At 37.3% G+C, this 22638-nt stretch overlaps 1 protein-coding gene across 3 annotated transcripts in view; it reads right to left on the bottom strand.

Moving 5' to 3' along the window:
* Nucleotides 1-22638, bottom strand: part of DPY19L1 (dpy-19 like C-mannosyltransferase 1) — a 95123-nt gene that overhangs the window by 48878 nt on the left and 23607 nt on the right. For all 3 annotated transcript variants that reach the window (XM_030857521.2, XM_030857522.2, XM_030857523.2), the window contains exon 7: nt 9416-9473. In XM_030857521.2, the coding sequence (XP_030713381.2) occupies nt 9416-9473 (58 nt within the window). The remainder of the gene's footprint in view (nt 1-9415; nt 9474-22638) is intronic.

The raw sequence follows: 22638 nt of genomic DNA, 5'->3' as shown, positions 1-22638 counted from the left end.
AGTAACATCATGAACTGTCAACAACGAAGTCCTAAAAAACTTCAACTGTAACCTAAAAGGAAAGTAGGGAAAGCACCAGCAAGAAAATGTTCTGCCAAAAGTAAAAACACTACATTTGAACTGGTTTTGAAAATGAACTATAGTTTGTCTTCTTTCACGTGAATTTCAGCAAAACTCTCCATAAGCAATATTTCAAAACTCCCTGTGGTCATCACTGTTAGTATTTTTACTGACAATGCTGCTTAAAAGGAGCACTCCATCTTTGTTTTTACTTCTGCTTTGCCCAAGCCACCCTGGGCTGCAAAATATTTAAAAGCGGCACAGGGGATCAAATAAAATCACAGAAGTCCTAAAATAGTTAAGTATCAACCTTTCTGAAAAGCTTACTTTAGACTTAATTAAATAATGTAGTATCCCAGTATGAGACTCCATCATGTTTCTGCATATATACTAAATATATTAATAAGTCCATCTTTCAATTTAAAGAAAACTGCACCGGATTAAATGTAAACAATTTGATATTACTACTACTAAGCTCGTCACACTAGAAGAAATAATTATATCTTTCACGTCAAGCAGGGCTACTTCAGAGACTATGTAGTATTACAAAGACCACAGTGGCAATAAGTCTTTCCTTTATTTTAGCTCTACCTCAGACTATTAGATATTTCTTCTACTGCTACAGAAAGTCTGAGCCAATTTATTCCTCTTTTTTTACCAAAACTCACCATTCTCTATGAAATTAACATAAATATCTATTTATAAATGAACTGTACATACAAGAGAATATGAAAAGATTGAAAAAGTCTTTAAAAATGTATATTTGTTTTTACTGAAATGCAAAGTAAAAAATCTGTTAGTTTATTAGATTAACTAGAGATTTCAGTATGATTGACAGTAGAGATATATAAAATTTATAAGGCTACCAATCTCTATGCAAAAATGAATAAGAAAATATTTAAACTATGTAATACACAATTTGAAAACTTTCTTCATACAGACTGTTCACCCATATTTATTTTGTTACCAAATACAACTATGTTGTCATCTCTTAGAAATTCATTTCTCTTAATAGCAGGAGTAACTCAGTTTGCTAAAACTCGATTACATCCTCTGTAAAGTAAGGATAAGAAGGCTCAATTATAAATTAGTAACAAAAAGCAAGGTTTTCTCCTTCTAAAAAGTTAAGAGTGAATGAATTCATATGTATGTGAAAGTGCTTCTTATTGTTTCTCCAATAACACAGGGTGCTTTACTAGATCTGGTACTAACATAATTGCTGTTCCAGATGACACCATATAATATAAGAATAGTAAACAGATTTGTCTTAATCATACCTTAAATTTCAACAAATAAATATTTTTTATTTAACTATAATTTTAAATAGAAAATAAAAATCTATCGTTCTCTTTATAGGTTCAAATGTTAAGAATGAAAGGAGGAAATATACACACGTGAACTGCTTCAAAAAGGGTTACACAAATGTATTCTATACTCTGACAAAGAATAAGAAATTCTTTAATTGTGAAAGTAAACTCAATAAAAAATCTTACACTGTTTTAATTGTCATCATCCACTAAATAATTTTCAGCACACACTTCATAGCATTGAATAATACTGCAACATAACACTGCCTAGATATTGATGACAACAGGCTTTTAATCTATTTTCTGCTTGGTGAAGGCTGAATTTTTTAATCATCTACTCAAGAATCAAAAATGAAGAATTTTAGCAATAAACAGCTTCATTTTTCAACCTCTACTTTCAAATAGTTTACTTATACTCTTAGAGATCTAGCATAATCTAATTGATTTCTCTTCACAATTTAAAAATAGGAATAGAACTGACTAGTCAATTGTAAGTTATAGTTAGTATCAAACAGATCATGTTTAAGGCTTGTTCAAGAGTTTTAAGTACAGTTAACCTTTGTAGGATCAATTGTAACTTGTTCGTATAATGTTTGGGTTTAAAACAAATTATCCCACCTCTGACTGCTGCACTGCTATGTTAGCTATAATATTGCTGTAAACACTATACTTACAAGCGATTCCAAAAAAGATTTCTGACCACCATGGGTTTGGCTACTCTTTTTCTGAGAATGGTGTAGGTTTAAGGATTCAGCTATCCAGATGTCAACCATAATAACGCTAGGTGCAACACCTATCGTTTGAACATCTTCCATCTGATGTTACTTAGGGCAGTCCCATTGTTTAGGTAGACCCTTAGCTTGGCATGGGCTTTGTGAGGCTGATGGGACTGCACCCTGATAATAAGTCAGGTAGCTTTCTTGGAGTTTGTCTCTTTCTATACCATGTACTGACATGCTGCCCAAATAACCAGTCAGTTACAATTTGAATCTGTAATACAATTTTGGCTCACACAAAAATTAATGTTTCAGTGATGTATAATTGTTATTAGTAAGCTTTACCATCTTAATAAAGAATTTCTACTGGTTCTATGAAAACCTTTTTTATCTCTGAACTTCTAGGATATCACCATATCCTACCATAAAGTTTGCACAGAACTTCTGTGAAATCAGTCAGCTTTGTTGGATAAGCAATAAATTACATCTTCATGACTCTATCCTTTATAGCAATGACGCAACCTGACCATTCCTTACTTATTTAAAATATAAAAAGCTGACAAGATGTTATCAATATCAACTCTACCATCTTACCATGTGGTTGTAAACTAAACTTCTCAAGGTTATCAACATAATCAGAGTTCTGTATACAGTATGAAGGTATTTGTCAAGATACAAAGGCAGTATAAACTGAAACAAATGATTCTAACTGTATTAAATGGTAACATAACAGAGAAGCAAAAATAATCTATGTATATTTTGAGCTGTTTTACTTTTGAACTCTGTACCGCCTTAGTAGAATATAATCTTAGGAAAAAAAACAACAGCAAAGAAATCTTAAACCTTACTTAGTAGGTTTGTTATTGGTAATCGTAATGTATTAATTCTGAAACTATTTTGTGTATATTACAGAATAAAGCAAGTAAGTAAATACATTTAGATTGTGGGGAGGGAGGGGATACAAATATGGAGTGGGAGAAGGCAGGGTTTATACTACTAGATTACTAGATTAGAATTATTGGAAGAATCAGTATGAATTAATGATTTTTGCTAAAAGGACCTAAAAGTCATTACATCCAAGCAGTAATAAGCACATCAAGCACCCCACTTGTGGTCTCTAGTTACCATTTTCCACTAACAGGATCCAAGATTCCTTGGAAAATAGCTGATTCCACATCTGGGGGCAAGACAGTACGAGGTGATCTTGAAACACCTTTTTGTGCAAGAAAGTAAGTGTTGAAAGTAAGTGTTGAAAGTGCTGAGGACATATCAAAGGGCAGAGAATAGTACCCCTCCCTCCCAAAAATACACACACACACACACACACACACACACACACACATTTGTTAGGAATTAATCTAATAAAAAATTTGCAAGACACAAAACATTGCTGAAAGAAATTGAAGAAGATTGATATAAATGAAAGATTACCTATGTTTATAGATGGGAAGATCTGATATATTTAGAATGTCACTTCTCCCTAAATTGATCTAGAGATCAAGGCAATCATAACTAAAGTCCTAGCAGGTTGTAAATCTACTGGGGGAAGGAGGAATCATGGAAAGCTGATTCTAAAATTTATACGGAAATACAAAAACCTGGACTAGCTAAAGCAACACCGGAGAACAGAGTTGGAGACTTTTTACTACCAGATATCAAACTTTTAAAGTTACAATATTTAAGATAGTGTGATACTGGCTTAAAGATAAATAGAAAAATAGAACAGATTTGAGAGTCTAAAAACAAATCTACAAATATACAGTTACTTGATTAATGACAAAAGCACCACTACAATTCAATGGAAAAAGAATGGTCTTTTCAACAAACAGTACTAAGTTAATTGGATATTCAGATTGGGGTGAAGAAGCAGTGAAGAACAGGGAGGAAGCAGAGAGAAGTCACAGTCTCACACAGTGCTTAGCTTCCAGGAACTTGCTGAAGTCGAATCCAGTGATGGACTGAAACTAAAAAGCTAAAACTTCACCCCCTCCAGATTCAATTGCTGGTAAGATCAAAGAGATCATGCCCTGGGCTGAGCATCTGGGAAACTGGAGATTGAGCCACAGAGCAGAAATCTCCTTAATTCATTTGAAACTGGAGGTAAACTAAAACAAATTAAAACCACAGCCCTGCCCAGCTTAGCAAGACTCATGGTGGGATCAAATTGCTCAGGCCCTTACCCTACATACCTGACACAGGAAAAGATAATCCCTCTCTGGGAAAAAAACAAGCAAAAACAATTATCTACTTCAGGCTTTATCATTCTTTTATACAAAATGTCTTGCAAATCTATGAGACATGCAAAATACAAAAATATAACCCACAATCAAAAGGTAAATTCTAGTTAAATCCACAGATAATGTGAATGTTGGAATTAGCAGACAAGGACTTTAAATTTAAACTTAATAATTAGGTTTAAAAATTTGCAGGAAAAGATGGACAGAATGGGTAAACAGACAAAAATTTTCAACAGAGAAATGGAAGCTCAGGAAAACAATGAAATTCTAAAATTGAAATTTATAATATCTAAAATAAACAAGTCACTGGATGGGCATTAAAGCAGACTGAATATCAGAATAAAATACCAATGAACTCAGGGATATGGCAAAATAATATATCCAAATAGAGACAAAGAGAGAAAAAATTAAAATTAAAAAAAAATGAAGAGAGTATCAAAAACCTATGGGATAACATCAAAAGTTGAACATACATAGAATGAGAATCCTCAAAGACAATAAGAGAGAGAATGGGGAAGACAAAATATTTGAAGAAAAGATATTTGCTAAAAGGTTTCCGAAAACTGATTTAAATTAAAAAAAAAAAAACCCACGGAACAAAGATGTTCAGTGAAACTTAAGCAGGATACATACAAAAAAGACCAAATTTAAGTTCATCACCATCAAACCAATAAAAATCAAATATAAAAACAAAGCTTTAAGGACTTCCCTGGTGGCGCATTGTTTAAGAATATGCCTGCCAATGCAGGAGACATGGGTTCGATCCCTAGTCAGGGAAAATCCCACATGCCGTGAAGCAACTCAGCCTGTGAGCCACAACTACTGAGCCTGCGCTGTACAGCCCGTGAGCCACAACTACTGAAGCCTGTGCACCTGGAGCCCATGCTCCACAACAAGAGAAGCCACCGCAATAAGAAGCCCGTGCACCACAACGAAGAGTAGCCCCCTGCTCACGGCAACTAGAGAAAGAAAGCCTGCATGCAGCAACGAAGACCCAACACAGCCAAAAATATAATTAATTAAATTTTAAAACAATGACCAAAAAAAAAGAAAAAAAAAACAAAGCTTCAAACCACCACAGAAGATACACATTACATTCAGGACAACAATAATAAGAGTGACAGATGACTTATGAAACAATGGAAGCCAGAACACAAAACAATGACACTTAAAGTGCTTAAAGATAAAGCTTTCAATCCAGAATTCTTATCCAGCAAAAATATACTTTAAAAAAATGAAGGCAAAATAAGGATGTTTTTAGAAAGGCAAAAGCTAAGAGAACTTATGGGCAGCAGATCTTCACCACAATGCTAAATAAAGTTCTTAGACTAAAGAGAAATGATACCAGATGAAAACCCAGATCTGCAGGAAGAAATGAAGAACACCACTGAAACCCAAACTAAAACATCCAGTTATTAAAGATGACTAAGAGTTAACTAGGCACAGATTAAGAGATACAGGGGGAGGTAAGTATACAGGGCTAGGAAACAGCATGTGCAAAGGCCCTGAGGAAGGAAAAGGAACAGTCCTTTCTGGGAACTAGAGGAAGGAAGGACAGCAGGACTGAGGCAAAAAGAAAATGCCCTGGAGTAGTGAGACGCAGAAAGGGCCAGGTCACGAAAGATACTGCAGGCTACTTTTCTACTACATTAGAAGCTAGTTTTCAAATCTACATCAACAGATTCATTTCCAGCTAAGACTAGCACACTCTCTGTTTTTGGACTTTTGGAGTTACTGTAAGTTTCACAAATAGGCACACCACTCAATAGTCTGAATAACACATCTTGCACTTACACTATAGTCCAAATTAATGTAAAAAATATTTAAATCATGTCCCTCTTCTGCAGGTAACCCTCCATGGCCTTTCCACGTGCTCCAAATGAACTTTACAATGACTGACAAGACTACAGAATTGGCTCCTTCCACACATCACCTCCCGTCTTTCACTGTTGGCCTTATCCCTTCCACTCTCTGCTCTTCCACAATGGCCTCCTTGCTTCTCCCCAAATAAACCAGTATTCCCCCCACCTTAAGCAGAGGATTGTTCCACCTTCACATGATTATCCACAAGGACACAGGGGTCTTTGTTTTACTAACTGACACATCCCCAGCATCTACAAGTCCTGACATACAGTAGGACCTCAGTATATGTTGTTTTAATTGAGTTGAATAAACAGAAGACTCAGAATAAATATCCTGGCCAAAACCTTTACCATCATTAGAAAGGAAAGCAAGGGAGGGAGGGAGGAAGGAAAAGAAATTAACAGTCAAAAATTGCAGAAAAAGGGCTTCCCTGGTGGTGCAGTGGTTGAGAATCCGCCTGCCGATGTAGGGGACACAGGTTCGTGCCCCGGTCCGGGAAGATCCCACATGCCGCAGAGCGGCTAGGCCCGTGAGCCATGGCCGCTGAGCCCGTGCGTCCGGAGCCTGTGCTCCGTAACGGGAGAGGCCACAACAGTGAGAGGCCCACGTACCGCAAAAAAAAAAAAAAAAAATTGCAGAAAAATATTGCATTTAGTTTTTTTTTAATGTACCCATCTAAATGCTTTAAAAGCTAAGCAAAATTGTTAGCTTTCATCTTAGCAATAATTCTCAATAGGGACAGAATCAACATTTAATTAAAAAGCTTGGTAAGTGAAAACATCTGCATAATTTTTATTATGAAATATATAACCTCAATATTATTGATAATTACTATGAGCAATTAATAGCTCCTTTACTGTGTTTTCACACTTTTTAGATTTGAAGGTTTTAAATTTCTGTTTTAAATAATTTGATTAATCATTTACACTACATAATTTGCAGTTCTTTTATTAAAGCAAATATTTTCCCTTGTAAAATCATCTGAGAAAAAAATATTTTAAAAAGTACATCTTACACTATCTTAGACTCAAGTACAGAGCAAACTAAATAATGGAAATAGAAAAAAGCAGGTAACAATTCACAACTGTTTTTTGGCACATAAACCACTCACTCACATGATTTAAATAACTCTTCTAAGAAAGAAGGGTACCAATTAGAAACTGGCTAGAAATTCCCGTGAAGCAAACACTGACTCTCCGGAAAAGTTCACTAAATGCATTAATAGGTACTATCAGAGTAGATGCTTCCCCCCTTATAAAAACTATGTACTTTAGGCAACATTTTTAAAAATCAGAAGAAAACAAGGGTCTGAAAATTGTACAATCTGAAAACCAAAATAAATATAAAATTATAATAAAATAGATTTTAGTTACTTGAGTTCTCAAGATTATTTTACCCAAAACTGCAGTTTATGTTCTAAATTTTAATGTCATTACTCAAAATGGTTACTTTTCTACTCTAAAGCTATAGTTACTGATATAAATACAATTATCTACTTGACTAATTCAGTAAAACCACAATTCTAATTCTAATCTCATTTAGTTTACCTTTTCCTAAGTGGAATGTGTTCCCTAAGCATGTTTCAGTGTACCAAGTAGCTAAAAAGTATCAAAAAAAACCCTCTCAACCTGAAAAATGAACTGAATTGTCTGAATTTCATTGTTAAAAACTGAAAAGACTTTGTCAAGAATGATGTTCATGCTACATGAGTATCAAAATTATTAGAAAAATGTAAGATCAGGAATTAATAACCTCTAATTTACACTGAGAATATTTCTGCTTAAAGACAGTAGTATTTAAAACTGTGCCTTGGCTTCAAAATTTACAACAGTCCCTTTCCTCTCAACATCTCATTGTGAACCCTCAATGTTCCTTTCTTCCATTGTTAAGCAGTTATTACCTATTTCTTAGGTCATTCTCACAGATCTGTGCTTCCAAAAGGTTTATGGTCCAACGACAGCACTGAGCAGCATCCGCAGTCAAAAAGAGCCAAATAATTCTTTTTTTCTTTGCTCAAAATTCAGATCAAATCAATTGATGTCATATTGCAATCATTTGTCAAATGCTCTAATCCATAAAGCTTTAAGTTTCTGTGATTCTAAATACTAAGCATGTGTTAGTTCAATTTCCATCAGTAATCCACTGAATAATATAAAATTCAACCTTAAGTCTACAGTTAAGTTTTTGCATGACTACTCTTAGAGCTTTGTAACATGTGCATATTCAAATGCTGTAGACACTTAGTGTAGAAACACATAAAAGGAATGAGTTACTTCACACAAAGCAACCTGACCTTTCTTTTCTTTCCCTTCATACAAAACTTACCATGAAAGAAAACTGGACAGAGATATATTACTAGAAATTCATTTACAACTATAATTAATTTCCTGGAAGGATTTCACTGGCATCTTGAATTTATATTAAAATTTAAGCTAAAATAAGTTACTAATGATAATATAAACAATTACACAAACTAAATTATTTAGCAGTAACTGTGTGTCAAACATTGTTCTAGGCACATTACGCATATGAATTCATTTAATCTCCCCAATAATCCCATGAAATGGATAACATCATTATGCCCGTTTACAAAGAGGAAACCAAGGTGAGATTAAATGGCTTGCCTAGGTCACTCAGTCACTAAATGGAAGAGCCAGGATTTGAACACAGGTAACCTGGATCCAGAGTCTATGCTTTTTACAATGCTGTTCTCTTTGGAAAGCCCTTGGATACGTGAAAATTTATAGATACAATAAAATATTCTGCAAAGGATACTCAAAAGTATATCAAAGTTGAATTGAAATGCATTAAACTAGAAACATACACTATAGCTCCTACATCGAAAAGTTACCCTGACACAGGAAGTTAATGGATACATGGCTAGCTTATTTGCGTCATAGTTAGAACACAGTGTTAAATTATATATAGAATTAACACAGACCCACTATTTCTTCAGGCCACTAAGAGATGTATCACATAAAAGATATAATGGTCATGAAAAGTTAACTAAAGATAAGTGCTAGTGTTTAAAAAAATGAATCAAAATAAGATCAAACATTTAAAGAATGCTACTATAGATTACATTTAAAGAAATTAAGGAAGAAATTTATATTTCTATTAGTAAAATCTCCTAAAATTTTAAAAAATACTTGACTGACTACCTAAAGAAGAAACTCATATTTCTAGAAGTAAAATTCCCTAAAGATTTTGAAAATATTTGTTGACTACCTACCTCTCCATGATTGAAAAAGAAGCACAACACTGTAACCAGGCCTCCTAATCGACTGCCGCTGGAAAAGAGAATAAGAAAATGTAACTTGAATAACAGAAAGCAGGTCAATCTTAATAAAACCTTGAAATAACAGAGCATGATAATCTGCCAGTACTACAAGAAGTTTTAGCCACACTAGAACTCTACTATACTTATTTACAAAACAGCTTATTTCCTCTAAGGTATCATTAGCCAAAACAAGTTTTATTTTAAAAAAAATCATTTTCCATCTTCAAAATGTACAGAAAAACACAAACTGACAAGAAATAAAAAATTCTTAATAGTCATGTTACTGTGCGTCATGCAACCTGACCTGTCTTTCTCTTCTTTTTTTTTTTTATCCTTTAGTACACATATTAATTTGTGTCCCTCAGCATTTCTCAAAGTATTTTTCTTGGCATATAATATATATTCAGAAGAGGGGATGGGAGCAAGTACAGAAAAGTGCTTAATGGTCATAAAGCTGGAAATCACCACACTGTCTCCTGCTCTTGGAAATTCACAAAGCATGTTAGCACATTAAAGATTTAATTAATTCAGTATTTCCCAAACGCAAGCTACTTTTATACATGCTTGGGAAACCTAGTTTACAGATAAAGTTTTCTCGTTCATTTGTTTTCCAAAAATTGGGAAATACAACACAAATATCAAAATATGAAAATCTGGCGTATAACTCTAGCTAAGAAACCACAGTGGTATAGTTTGGCAGTCCTAACAGTTAAACCTTCATTTGATCACGTAAGAGTGAAAACATCCCCATTCTCCTCATCCCCTGGCCAGAAGCATTTGGGCAGGTGAAAGTAAGGCTGTTTTTAGGTTTGTTCCATCGTTTCTTTCATCTCTACTATTGAGGTCTTTTTACTCTCTTTAGCTCATGCTGCTTTCTTGTTATTTTACCCAAATATCCTTCTTTCTTTCTTTCTATCCATCCAGCAAATACGTATATAACACAGAGAAGTAACAAAGAATCAGACATAGGTATTCTAGGCCATTATATTTATTCTTCAGGATGTATGAATGAGGAAACACAGAAGAGATACATGAGATGGCAGGGATAATCCATATAGCAAGAACATACACCTTCTGCATCACCCCCAGAAGGAGAAAGGAAGGGCTGGGATCCCCAGCACATGGGGCCAGTCAGCCAAGAGGAAGGTGAAGTTTGCATGTTTAGTGGCAAGGAGTTTACAGAGTTGCCATTTTCCCTAGAGTCAGGGCACAGAGTCACTTGCTGCTCAAGAGAACAGGTAGCAGGGCTAAAGGCTTGAGGAAAGGGGGGAAGGGGATGTCTGAAATACCACTTGCATTTAAGGAGAGAGGTAAGGAGGGAAAACAGAAGGACTGTAGAGCCATCTTTTTTTTTTTTTTTTTTTGCGGTACGCGGGCCTCTCACTGTTGTGGTCTCTCCCGTTGTGGAGCACAGGCTCTGGACGTGCAGGCTCAGCGGCCATGGCTCACGGGCCCAGCCACTCCCCGGCATGTGGGATCTTCCCGGACCGGGGCACGAACCCGTGTCCCCTGCATCGGCAGGCGGACTCTCAACCACTGCGCCACCAGGGAAGCCCCAAGGCATTCTTTTTATTTTAATAGATGTCAAATATTGCACAGTACAAACACACTGCAATTTTTTCAGCCCTTTTCCTGTTATTGGTCATACGAATGTTTTTCAATTCCTTGCTATAGTTTTTAAAATGTTAAAATAACATCGCTGTACATGTAAAAAAAAAATGGTGCCTTTATTTCTATTGAATAGACGTGTGAGACTGCCAAGTCAAAGAACGTGAACTTTCCAGAGAAGCCATTCCAGTCCACACCCTCACCAATGTATGAGGGGTCCGTATCTCTATAACACAGCACCCAATATGCCCAGATCCTTTTACATTTTGCCCATAGGAAGGGTGAAAATGTTTTGCTCACTGTTATTTTGATTTGTTCTTCCTGCCTATTTGTACAAGGCATCATTTTACTTTTTTAAAAATTTTTTTATTAATTTTTATTGGAGTATAGTTGCTTTACAACAAAGCATCATTTTAGTGGGCTGTTTTGTTCTGTTTTCTTCATTTACTCTTCTGTGAATTGTATATTCACATTCTTGTCTGTTTTCCTATTGGATTCTCTGTTTCCCTATTTAAAGATTAGGGATACAAATTTTTTTACTGTCATGTGTGACAAAATCTTCTGATATAATTTACAGTGTATTCTGTCAGAAAAAAATTTTAATTTTATGTAGTTAATTTCATAGTAAAATGTCAATATTTTAATTTATTTCTTCTGCATTTCCTGTCTTGTCTGTGAAGGTCTTCCTTACCTCAAAATTATATAGTGTTCTAATATACTATAGGTTATGGCGCAGCATCTTCCATGATTATGTAGACACCTTTGCTTAACTAATAAAGCAGGGAGGCAGACTTTCTGGTATATTCAGGCCCTGCATAGCCAGGAGGAGAGAATAAACTTTGCTTATCTACGAGGAATGTTCTAAGTTACAATCACTAGGAAATGATATGACTTGCAATAAATCCAAAGTAGCGTTCCCAGCATTTACCTTCCTACCCTCCGATCCTTAATGACTATCACATAGGTCATTTTATTTTGCTAAACAGAAAAGATGTAGTAATCAGAATACTTAAAATTGATTTTTTTTTCCATTACAGTTGATATTTCAGCATTCCCTAGTGGTTAAAAAAAAAGTTTCTTCTGCAATATTACCAACTACCACCTGTGAGAAAATATGAAAGTTCCTACTGTGCAAATTTGAAAGGATTCTGAGCTTGGCAAACAATTACCACATTTACTCATACATCCCATTAATCTTTTGAGCCTTGATTTCCTTAGATATAAAATAAGGGGGTGAGAATGTAAAAGATCTTAAAAACACTTTTCAGTTCTAACGTTTAATAATTTTATAATTCTCTTCTTTCCCAAACTTTTCAGTGAAGCAGATTCAAACCAATCATCACATTTTGGTAGGCTGTGTTAATCTCAGAGGTTTCTACCTCTATTTACCAAAGAATGACGAAACACGCAAAGTTCAAAGAGAAAATGAAAGTAGTAATTCAAAATGATATTAAATTACCCTTGGAGTGAGTTTTCTTGCTGTATAAATGCTTAAGAAACAGCATATGAGAGAATATTTTGGAAAGAAATCAATTAAGAGGATTTCCAGTCTCAAGTTTGAGATGTAATCCTCAGCACCTGCTAGCCCACCAGGCCTGGTTGAGAGCTGAGCATCTTCCCTTAAACTTAGAGGCAGGGATACTTTGGAGCATTAAGGAAAGAGAAAGTAAAGGTGAGAGAAAGAATGAGAATCAGGAAGGCTGAGTAAAGTTCTCAGCTTGGTCCTGCCAGTCTGTTATAAGCAAATCATTAATGCCTTTAAATTAACTCTTTGTCTGCCAGGGCCAAGAAAAATAATATTTTATTTACTAGATTGTGAACTTTCGATACATCACTGCAGCTGTTGGAGTGCCTAATACTGAGCCTCTCCTAGGGCAGAGATTCAAAAGGTATCTGAAGAGTAAGTGAAAACATAAAAACTATTCAATCAGAAGACTGTTGGCATTCATTTTGGGGGAATCTTGTGGTCAAACATACAACATCTCACGTCATTGCTACTGGGATCTCCATTCCATGGTGAAAAACTTCTTTCCTCATCAGCCTCAGCCTCTACCCAGATGCTTCCTTCTCCTGCCTTGAAACCTCACCTTGCTGTGAGAGTCACTCTGTCATGCTCCTGTATTGGCTCTTGACCTGGAGGTGAGGCCAGCAGCCACCTCTATTGTCACTTCCAGACACTGCTCCTGAGCCCTTCATTAAACCCTGCTCATCTCAGCTCATTTCTTCACTTGCCCTCCTCAGGGCTGTTATCTCCCAACACTCCAGCTCATTCCCCACTATTCACAGCTTTCTCCTTCCTCACAGGCACTCCTAGCTTCTTAACCCTATGTTGAGCACCACTGGAGAAAATTACACCAACGTGCAAACCTGTGCTGTCCTAAAATTATTTTAAAAAGAACAACTCAATCACAAAGCCTCATGAACTCTGCCTCCCAAATATCATGGAGTCTGTTCGCTTCTCTCCATCCAACCCCCACTATACTAGCTCAGGCCACCATCCCCTTCCACATGGACAATGGCAGCACCTTCCTGCACACCTTCACTATATCCAGGCTCACTCCTCCTACAGTGTATTCTCTACATCATGCCATCATTAAAAATAAATTAATACGATCACACTAACACTATCCACTCAGTCCTTCGTTGGCATCCCATTGTTCTCAGGAGGAAATTCAAACCCCTAAACACGTCTAAAATGCCATGTGGGATCTGGTCCTGCATACGCTTCCAGGCCCCTTTCACTATTCTTCCTTCTTCCCCAAAACTTGTGCTCCTGTTGCACTGTCCTTGTCACAGTCCCACAGTGTACAAATAGCCCTGTGGGGGACTGGACTGATGGCAGAGCTGAGGCAGTCCTAGGGAGAGAGAATACCATGGTATCCTAGTAAGAGAGATGCTGGGATGTCCCAGAGGACAGAGAATGCCAGGGTGTCCCAGGGAGGCAAAATGATAGGGTACAAATAAAGAAGTGCAAGGACGCCAGAGATATTCTGAAGGAAGAAACCAATGGGATTTTGTGACTACTTGGATTTCAGAGGTAACTAAAGGGGATAGTCATGGATATCTTCCCAGGGTTAGACCTGGACAACAAACAGTGTGGTCAAGTGTCATTTGCTGAGGGACTTCCCTGGTGGTGCAGTGGTTAAGAATCCGCCTGCCAGTGCAGGGGACACGAATTCAATCCATGGTCCGGGAAGATCCCACCTGCCGTGGAGCAACTAAGCCCGTGTGTCACAAATACCGAGTCTGTGCCCTAGAGCCCCCAAACCACAACTACTGAGCCCACACGCCACAACTACTGAAGCCTGTGTGCCTAGAGCCCATGCTCCACCACAAGAGAAGCCACCGCAATGAGAAGCCCACGCGCTGCAACCAAGAGTAGCCCCAGCCTGAGCAACTAGAGAAAGCCAGCGCACAGCAACAAAGACCCGACGCAGCCAAAAATTTTAAATTTAAAAAAAAATGTCATTTGCTGAGATAATGACATAAAAGGGGGCAGATTTTGTAGAAAAGACACCAATATTTTTAACCAATAACTTTCATCAATTTAAGCATGCTGAAGAGAAATACACATCTTTTAAATATTCATATACAACTGTTAGACCAAATGATTAAAGATGTGCTAGCAGGCCAAGTTAATAGAACATTCAAAAAACCAAAAAAAACCATGGAGCTGGAAAAGTTTGAGCTGGTTCAATTCACAGCCTACTTAAGACACGTTTTTAACCAAAAATCCAGCCTGCATAAACAGTAAATGCTTGATTTATTAATGAAGAACAAAAAAATGTCAAATAAAACAATGCAAGTGAAATTAGCATACAGAATAAGAAATTCAACTTTTCCTTAAAACAGGTGGACGGCGGGGAAGGAGTAAGAAATTGATGTAAAAAGTTAAGTCTATTCTGCCACAGAGCCTAAAAAAAAACACTGAGTCACTTCATAGGTGACTTGGGTTGGATCATGAGAAGACAGTGTTGGAAAACTGGTTATATTAATTATGACTATTCACTTCAGGTTAGAAAGGGGGTTATTAAGCAAAATTAAAAGGAGGTTTTGACATACAGACTAATCTTCCAGTCCCTCAAGGCTTCTGGAACCTATCTATAAATAAAGTAGTTCTAAAAAAAATTCTGGTATCAAAGAAGCCACTATGAACCTCCAATGGCCAAAGATAATAGAGAAAAACAGAAAACCAGAATTGGATTTTCTTTGTACTCTGTGAGTGGTTCGTTCCTCATGTGGAAGGCATTTTCTGATGAGTAGCTATGTCTACAAAAGAGTGGCCAGGCTTTTCTCACAAAAGCTGAGAAGCAGTAAAGAACTTAGCAGAAACAGGTAGAGAAAGGTAAATATTCAAAGGAGAAGGAGAGTCAGGGACAGATCCGAGTGGTCACATAGGTACTGAGCAGCAAACATTAAATGTAGAGACCTTCATAAAGAAAATCATTTAAAAGTTCTCCTCAAAAAGCTCCCTTAATGCAATAAAGGGAATGGAAAAGAGAGACGGGGAATACTGCTTCCTGCCTTTGTGAGTGGACTTGAGCCCTCACACGTAAGTGTCCACAAGAGGTGGGGGTGGGCAATTGTCACTGGTACCTGGTGTCACTTCTGCACTGAAGTGATTAAGAATCCAATGTGCCTCCACTCTCCGTATAGAGGCTTCTGAGGCTGGTAAATGAAGAAGCTACAAGATGATCCCGACCTGTTCATTCTATAATAAAAGCCACTAGTCAGTAAGTCCCATCCACCTTACACCCTTCCAACGGGCTTTTACAAGCTACCTCGTTCTTAAAAATAAATGTCAAGCTAAGGATCACCAGGTTGTGAGGAAGCTTTCAGCGTGAAAAACAGAAACAAATACAAATTGAAGGGGGACCTGCAGTCAAGAGACAATGCAAGAAGCAGAAGAAAACTTCAAGCTCAAAACTCTTTAGGAGAGTTGGAAACCTCATAGAAAGTACAATAAAGTATAACAGATAAAATAAGGGAGGGAAAAAACTAGAAATTAGATTTCAATCCAAGAGTTCCATATCCAAACAATAGGATTTTGAGAAAAACAGAGACAATGGAGAAGAGAAAGTCATCCAAGGAATAATACTAGAAAATTTTCCCCAGAACAGAAGAATACACATGTCCAAATGAACAGAACCCACAGGGTATCCAATGAAAAGGATGAAACGAAATCTACCACATCATGACCTTTATTTAAGACATGAAAAAGAAGAACCCAAAAGCTGCCAGAGGGAAAAAAAAGCCACGTACAAAAGGAATTGATGGCAAAACAGAACTAAATTTTGAAAAGCCAAATTGAATTCTTAGAAGACAGTGGAACAAAGTCTGAGGAAAATAAAATACTAAAATCAGTCAAATCAAGTGAAAAAGTAAAATATAAAGTTCCAACATGCAAGCCTAGAGAGTGATCAGCCTAGTGTGGAACCAGAAGACAGGACTCTAAGAGGGAGGCCCCAGGGACTAGGGGGGGGAGAACTGAAACGGTGAATTTTATACATTTGGCAACATATAAATTAAGCATTTTACAGTTTAGTTGTGGTTCAGAATTAATCAGTATACAGAAACCAAAGGAAAACAAAATAATAGGCAATTACTAACTACAGGAAAGAAACTGTTACCATGCAAACAATTAATTACCCTACGTGACTCAGCGGTGAGCAATATTTACATGGTTATAAGAACCTAAGTATGGGCTACTGGTTTCCATGGTAGAATTGCTGAGATTTCAAAGATGTGAAAGTGGTTTCTCTGGACAAAGGAATGGATGGGTTATGGAGACAGACGGGGTAAGAAACTGCTGCTGCATTTTATCACAAAAAGCCAATAAGCCAAGGTCATGTACGTACACACAAAATAATGACAATTAACTTTAAAAACACACTAATAAGTCTCTTACCCAGCTGTAGAATATAATTAAAAAAGTAGTTCAATAAACTTATTTGGGGACCTGTTGATATTTGTCAGACAAAGAGCTATGAGTAAAACAATCATAAAAATCTTCCAGACAACATTAAAACAGATGTTCTTATTCATCACTAAAGGAAATAAAATAGTATATTTTATTAATTTTGGCTTGAAAAACCATTAGAACAGAAACTTCAAAAAACAAACTGAAACATCACAAATCGTCAGACCATCCCAAACTATGGGGCACACTTCTATAGGGAGGAGGATGAATTGGGGAGAGATGTGCAATCAAAGAAATACACATTCAGGGAAACTGAAATGCCACACACAGCCTGCTACCTTTCATTTCAATTTGTAATGTGTCAACAAAATTATTCTAAGAAAAATTAATGGATCACAAAATCACATATATGAGTACTAAAAACAGAGCAAAATAGGATCCTAAAAAATAGTAATATTAAAAAGAGTAAACTTACACGTGTCAAACTAAAAAAACAATGTCCACAGTTTTTCAAAACTAAACAATATACCATATTTAAGAATAGATACATAGGTGGTAAAGTTATAAAGAAAAGCAAGGAAAAACTTAGACCAAAAGTTAGGATGCCATTTCCTCTGAGGCCTGGGAGAAGGGAAGAAAATGCATTAAGGAGGAATTTTAAGTGAATGAAAGCTTCCAATAATGATATTTCTTAATTTGAATGATGGGCACACAGATGTTCACTTTACTATTGTTTAAAAATATATGTAAATATTTTATACAATTCCACAGGGAGGACACATTTCACACATAAAAAAGTTTCCTAAGAGAGGACAGTGGGTACTACAGTAGGTAATGTACTCAAACCACAGAGATGCATGAAACATAAAGTAAGGAATTTCATATAGTTGTTTCTTTTAAGACCCTAAAAGTAAAGTTCAGTAAAAGTATTTTCCATGGAGGACAACAAACAAGTGTGCAAGTAGGCAGCAGGGCCTGGAGAGTTACCAGACCATATAAGTGGACTCAGAGTCATCAACTCTACTCAATGCTCAATGATTTCTAAAGAAGATCTGCTCAGATGATCTAGAACAGAGAGCTACATGCTGAAAGAGCCTAAAAATCAAAAAGGGGTATTCTCTGGGCACCCTGCAGTAGAACAGTGAATGGAAAAGGGCTCAAAGATTCTATTACAAGATCTAAAAATCATACTCAAACTTAGGTGCTTTAATGATTCTCCTCTATTTCTCGCCTTAAGAATTGTGGGAGGGACTTTCCTGGTGGTACAGTGGTTAAGAATCCACCTGCCAATGCAGGGGACATGGGTTCGAGCCCTGGTCCGGGAAGATCCCACATGCCACGGAGCAACTAAGCCCATGAGCCACAACTACTGAGCCCACATGCCACAACTACTGAAGCCCACATGCCTAGAGCCCGTGCTCCACAACAAGAGAAGCCACCGCAATGAGAAGCCTGCACACCACAACAAAGAGTAGCCCCTACTCACCACAACTAGAGAAAGCCCGCTTGCAGCAACGAAGACCCAACGCAGCCATTAATTAATTAATTAATTAATTTTTAAAAAAGAATTGTGGGAAAGGAATTTTTGTCCATCCTTCAGCTACAGTTTTTATGAGAGGTGTAGAAATTCTAAAGATGGCCATAATCAGTGAGAAACTAAAGAGAAAATTAAGCACAAAAAGACAGGAACAGAGTCCCTATAGGCTGTTCACAGCACTTCTCCGTGAAAACCTTGAGTGGTTTTATGCATTATTTTACCATCCTTAGATTAAAACCAAACAAAAGAATGGCTTGGCTGGCTGCCAGGTAATCACTGTAAAAGGGGCAGGTGGTACAGGTGGATGGGACCACACACTCACCACTGGTGAGACCAGACTGCAGTAGAGAAATGAACAGGAGTTTTAAAGATTAGATTGGGGGTGACAAGGATACCCAATGGGTAGACCAATTAAAAAATCTTGCTTCAATTTTGTCCTTTGAGAGGGAAAGGTAAGAGATGTACATATTCCTTGGCAGAAGGGAAGGAACCAAGAAAGACAGACTGAAGGATGGTGACAAATAAAGAATAACAAATAAAGAATAACTACGTGGGCTTCCCTGGTGGCGCAGTGGTTGAGACTCCGCCTGCCGATGCAGGGGACACAGGTTCGTGCACCGGTCTGGAAAGATCCCACATGCCGCGGAGCGGCTCGGCCCGTGAGCCATGGCCGCTGAGCCTGGGTGTCCGGAGCCTGTGCTCCGCAATGGGAGAGGCCACAACAGTGAGAGGGTCACATACCGAAAAAAAAAAAAAAAAAAGAATAACTACGTGGTAGCAAGTAGGCATGAACTCTGTAACAGCAACAGGGGGATGAGCCTTAAAACAAAAACACATCTTCAAATGGACATCCCTTTTTCAGGACTAATTCTGTCCTAAATTAATTTTCCACTAATAGAAATATTCACCCTCAAAAAACAAAGTTTGTTTTGACTTCCTTTGAATTTCAAAGCAAGGCAAAAGGACGAAACCAACTAACTGGGGAAATAAACATACTTCTGACAGACACCTCTATCAGAAGTAATAGAGACAAGAAACACGTGGAGTAGGAGGAGGGAAGGAGAGAGAGTTGATATGGAGAGGACAGGCCTCCTTGGTTAAAAGGGCTTTCAAATTCCCACTTTCAGTTTTCATGAGGCCCAAATACTTTGTTTCCTGTCCCTAATACCACAAGACCTCTGTATCCCAGTACCACACTCCTTCTTTTATTTGAGCTAGTCAGAGTATTTCTGGTGAGCTATTTCCAAAAAGAACTAAAAAATCCTGTTTAGAAACTCTGTTATTATTTGTACACATCTTTTATATCAATAAAATTTATAATAAATTTTAGGTATATGTATATTTTTTCCCGAGAGTTGGCTATTAAACATTTACCAGCATACCACTGCTTCAGGGTAAATATTAATAGCTATACATACCATCCAATCTACTCTTACTTAACAATGCACAGTGGACTAGTGAAGAAGCATCCCACACTCCAGAATAATATTAAAATCAAACTGAATGACAAAGAACGAAAGGATTAATATTACTTGCATGATATCTGCCCTTCAGGTCCAACAAGAAAAGCTTGCATTTATCAATAAGAGATTCCACTCCTCAGGAATGTATTGAATTCCCCTCAAAAGCAGCAATGGGGACTTTTGTAACAGCCTACTAACTACTCTCCTACGTTCCCTCCCCCTGGCAGAACAGAGACTTGCACACACGGGGTCTTGAGAAACTGGCCTCCAGAAACTGTCAGTCTGTGGCTGAGAAATACCAGGGCATCTTATGAAATAAATAACTGTAACTATGTCTTCACAACACAGCTTTTAGAAAACAATCAACAATAGGTGTTTTAAAGAAATACCAAAATCCTGAGAATTCCAGACAAGAAGGTACATTAGAAATAGGCTGTGTTTGCAAAAACATCTTACTTCATCTCCTTAAGTCAGAGGTTGGCAGCCCAGCCCCATTTCACCATTTGGCTATGTTTTCTATTTTCCCTTCTACTTCCATTTCCGGTGAAATATACTGGCTTATTTGACTTCAGAAAACGTGTGTGTGTGTGTGTGTGTGTGTGTGTATTTAGTTTAAAAACAAATATACTTCTGGATTTTAAAATGTCATACTCAATCTGCCTATAAATTTCTAATCTGCTAAACAAATATCAACTTTTATTTCTCAATAGAAACACAATTTATAAAAAAGATTCTAAACTCAATTGAAGATATCCTCCTCTTTATTCTTAACCTACATGTTAAGAAGCCTGCAGCTTTATCCCACTTTATAAAATTATAAGGGTGACAGACATAACAATCAAGGAAGAAAACATTAAGAACTACCTCTAATTGGACACCTCTAAAAATACTCATGTCAAGAACACTTAAAAATGCAATAAAAAAACTGATAGAAAAAGTGACAGAAGACTTGATTCAACATATTATAGACCAAGGTCACTACTGGAGTATAATTTACACACCTGGGCCCCCAGGGTGCAGTGCAACAGTCAAGAGAATACAAGTGGCTCCACAATGCACAAGAACTGGGTGTCATTTGGGGATGGGTGGATGATCCTAGAGTTTCGGATGTGTTTGGACAGGACTAAAGACATTATTTAGGGAAAAGAAAATGTGTGACACTAGTGGGGTCTCTATATCCAAGCACAGCTCCAGAGGGTAAACCACCAGGTACAAGAGTCGACAACATCAAAGGAGCCAGCTGGGGCACAAAGCAGTAAAGTGGGTGAAGCTGAAACAGGATGCAGCCCTCAGAGCTGGGAGAAGAACCAGAGACAGCTAGTTGGCAAGACCCAAATCCTCTTAAGGTAAAGTCACTCCCTCCTGCTACCCTAAGCAGTGAATGGTCTATGGATTTTTTTTTTTTTATCCTAAAACTACAATAAGAAATTAGACTTTACACCACAACTCAGCACATGTACATCTACACACATATATACAATAAGCAACAAACAGAAGTTTCTCTAAATAACACCTATTTTATAATGGTATACTTTATTTTTTACATTTGTGTTCTTTTTCATGTAAAAAAGTTGCTGGGCCTAACTCACTAAATTGATTTTAAAATCCCCTAGGTAAAGCCCTGCAATTTGACAGATTCTGTGCTGAAGTAGTCACTGGCTGACTTTGGGGGCAGGTGGGTGTCAAGGGTCACATGAGATCATAGCTCACCTTGAATCCTGTCCCTCTATTGGTCAAATTTCTGATTTCCTTCACTTGCTTTGGAAGTGGTTTCAAACCAGCCTGGCATTAAGGTCATTCATCAACCAGCGCAACTCATTTCTCCAATCTTACTCTTCCACAACGCCTCCTCAATCATCTGCGTCCCAGTAAAACTGATCTGCTTGTAACCCCTCCATATCCCAGATTTTCCACCTTTGCTCGCCCCTGGGATTCTTTTCTCCTCCACCTATCCAAAATGCTCTGACCCTCCAAGGCGGAGCTAAATCGACTGCTCCACACAGAACAAATTTCTCCTGCCCCCAGAACTGTAAGCACTTCATCCTTGCTGTCTATCTTCTACTGACACACGCCTACCACCACTGCCATCTCTCACCTCACCCCACCACCATGCTCTCAGAACCCAAACACGCAATCTCAAAAAGAGACCACTTGGTACGCACTTTATGTGCTGACTGAACAAATGAACATGTAGGGAGCACACTGCTGTCTGCGGACTAAAAAATCTCAGGCCAGGGCCCAAACCACCAAGAATCCCTCAACCAAAACTAGAACCTCATATTCTCTGCGGCAGATATTGTGCCTTCAGCCTCTGAAACAGTTGTTATAGCAAGCATTATACGAAAATGATACTGAATGTTTACTTTAATAAATGTTTAGAAATTCTTTCAATTGCAAAACAGCATAACTACAGATTAGCAATTTAGTAATAATGCCATGTTCCATGTTTTAACTTCTCTTACTTAAAATCTAATTTCCCAAATGTAATAAAGCTCTCCATAAGACAGCTGGGTAGTACTTAGCAAAATGGATAGATCCCCTCAAACTCATCTAACTTTGGCTTCTCATGAGACAAGGCACACTGGCCTTGCTTTCCTTCAAGTCAGCCCCCTCTCCTGATGATCAGATACTTTGGTTAAGTTATTTC

This window comes from Globicephala melas, chromosome 9 (genome assembly GCF_963455315.2).
Source record: "Globicephala melas chromosome 9, mGloMel1.2, whole genome shotgun sequence".
Classification (NCBI taxonomy): Eukaryota; Metazoa; Chordata; class Mammalia; order Artiodactyla; family Delphinidae; genus Globicephala; species Globicephala melas.
This window is presented reverse-complemented; position numbering and strand designations above follow the sequence as displayed.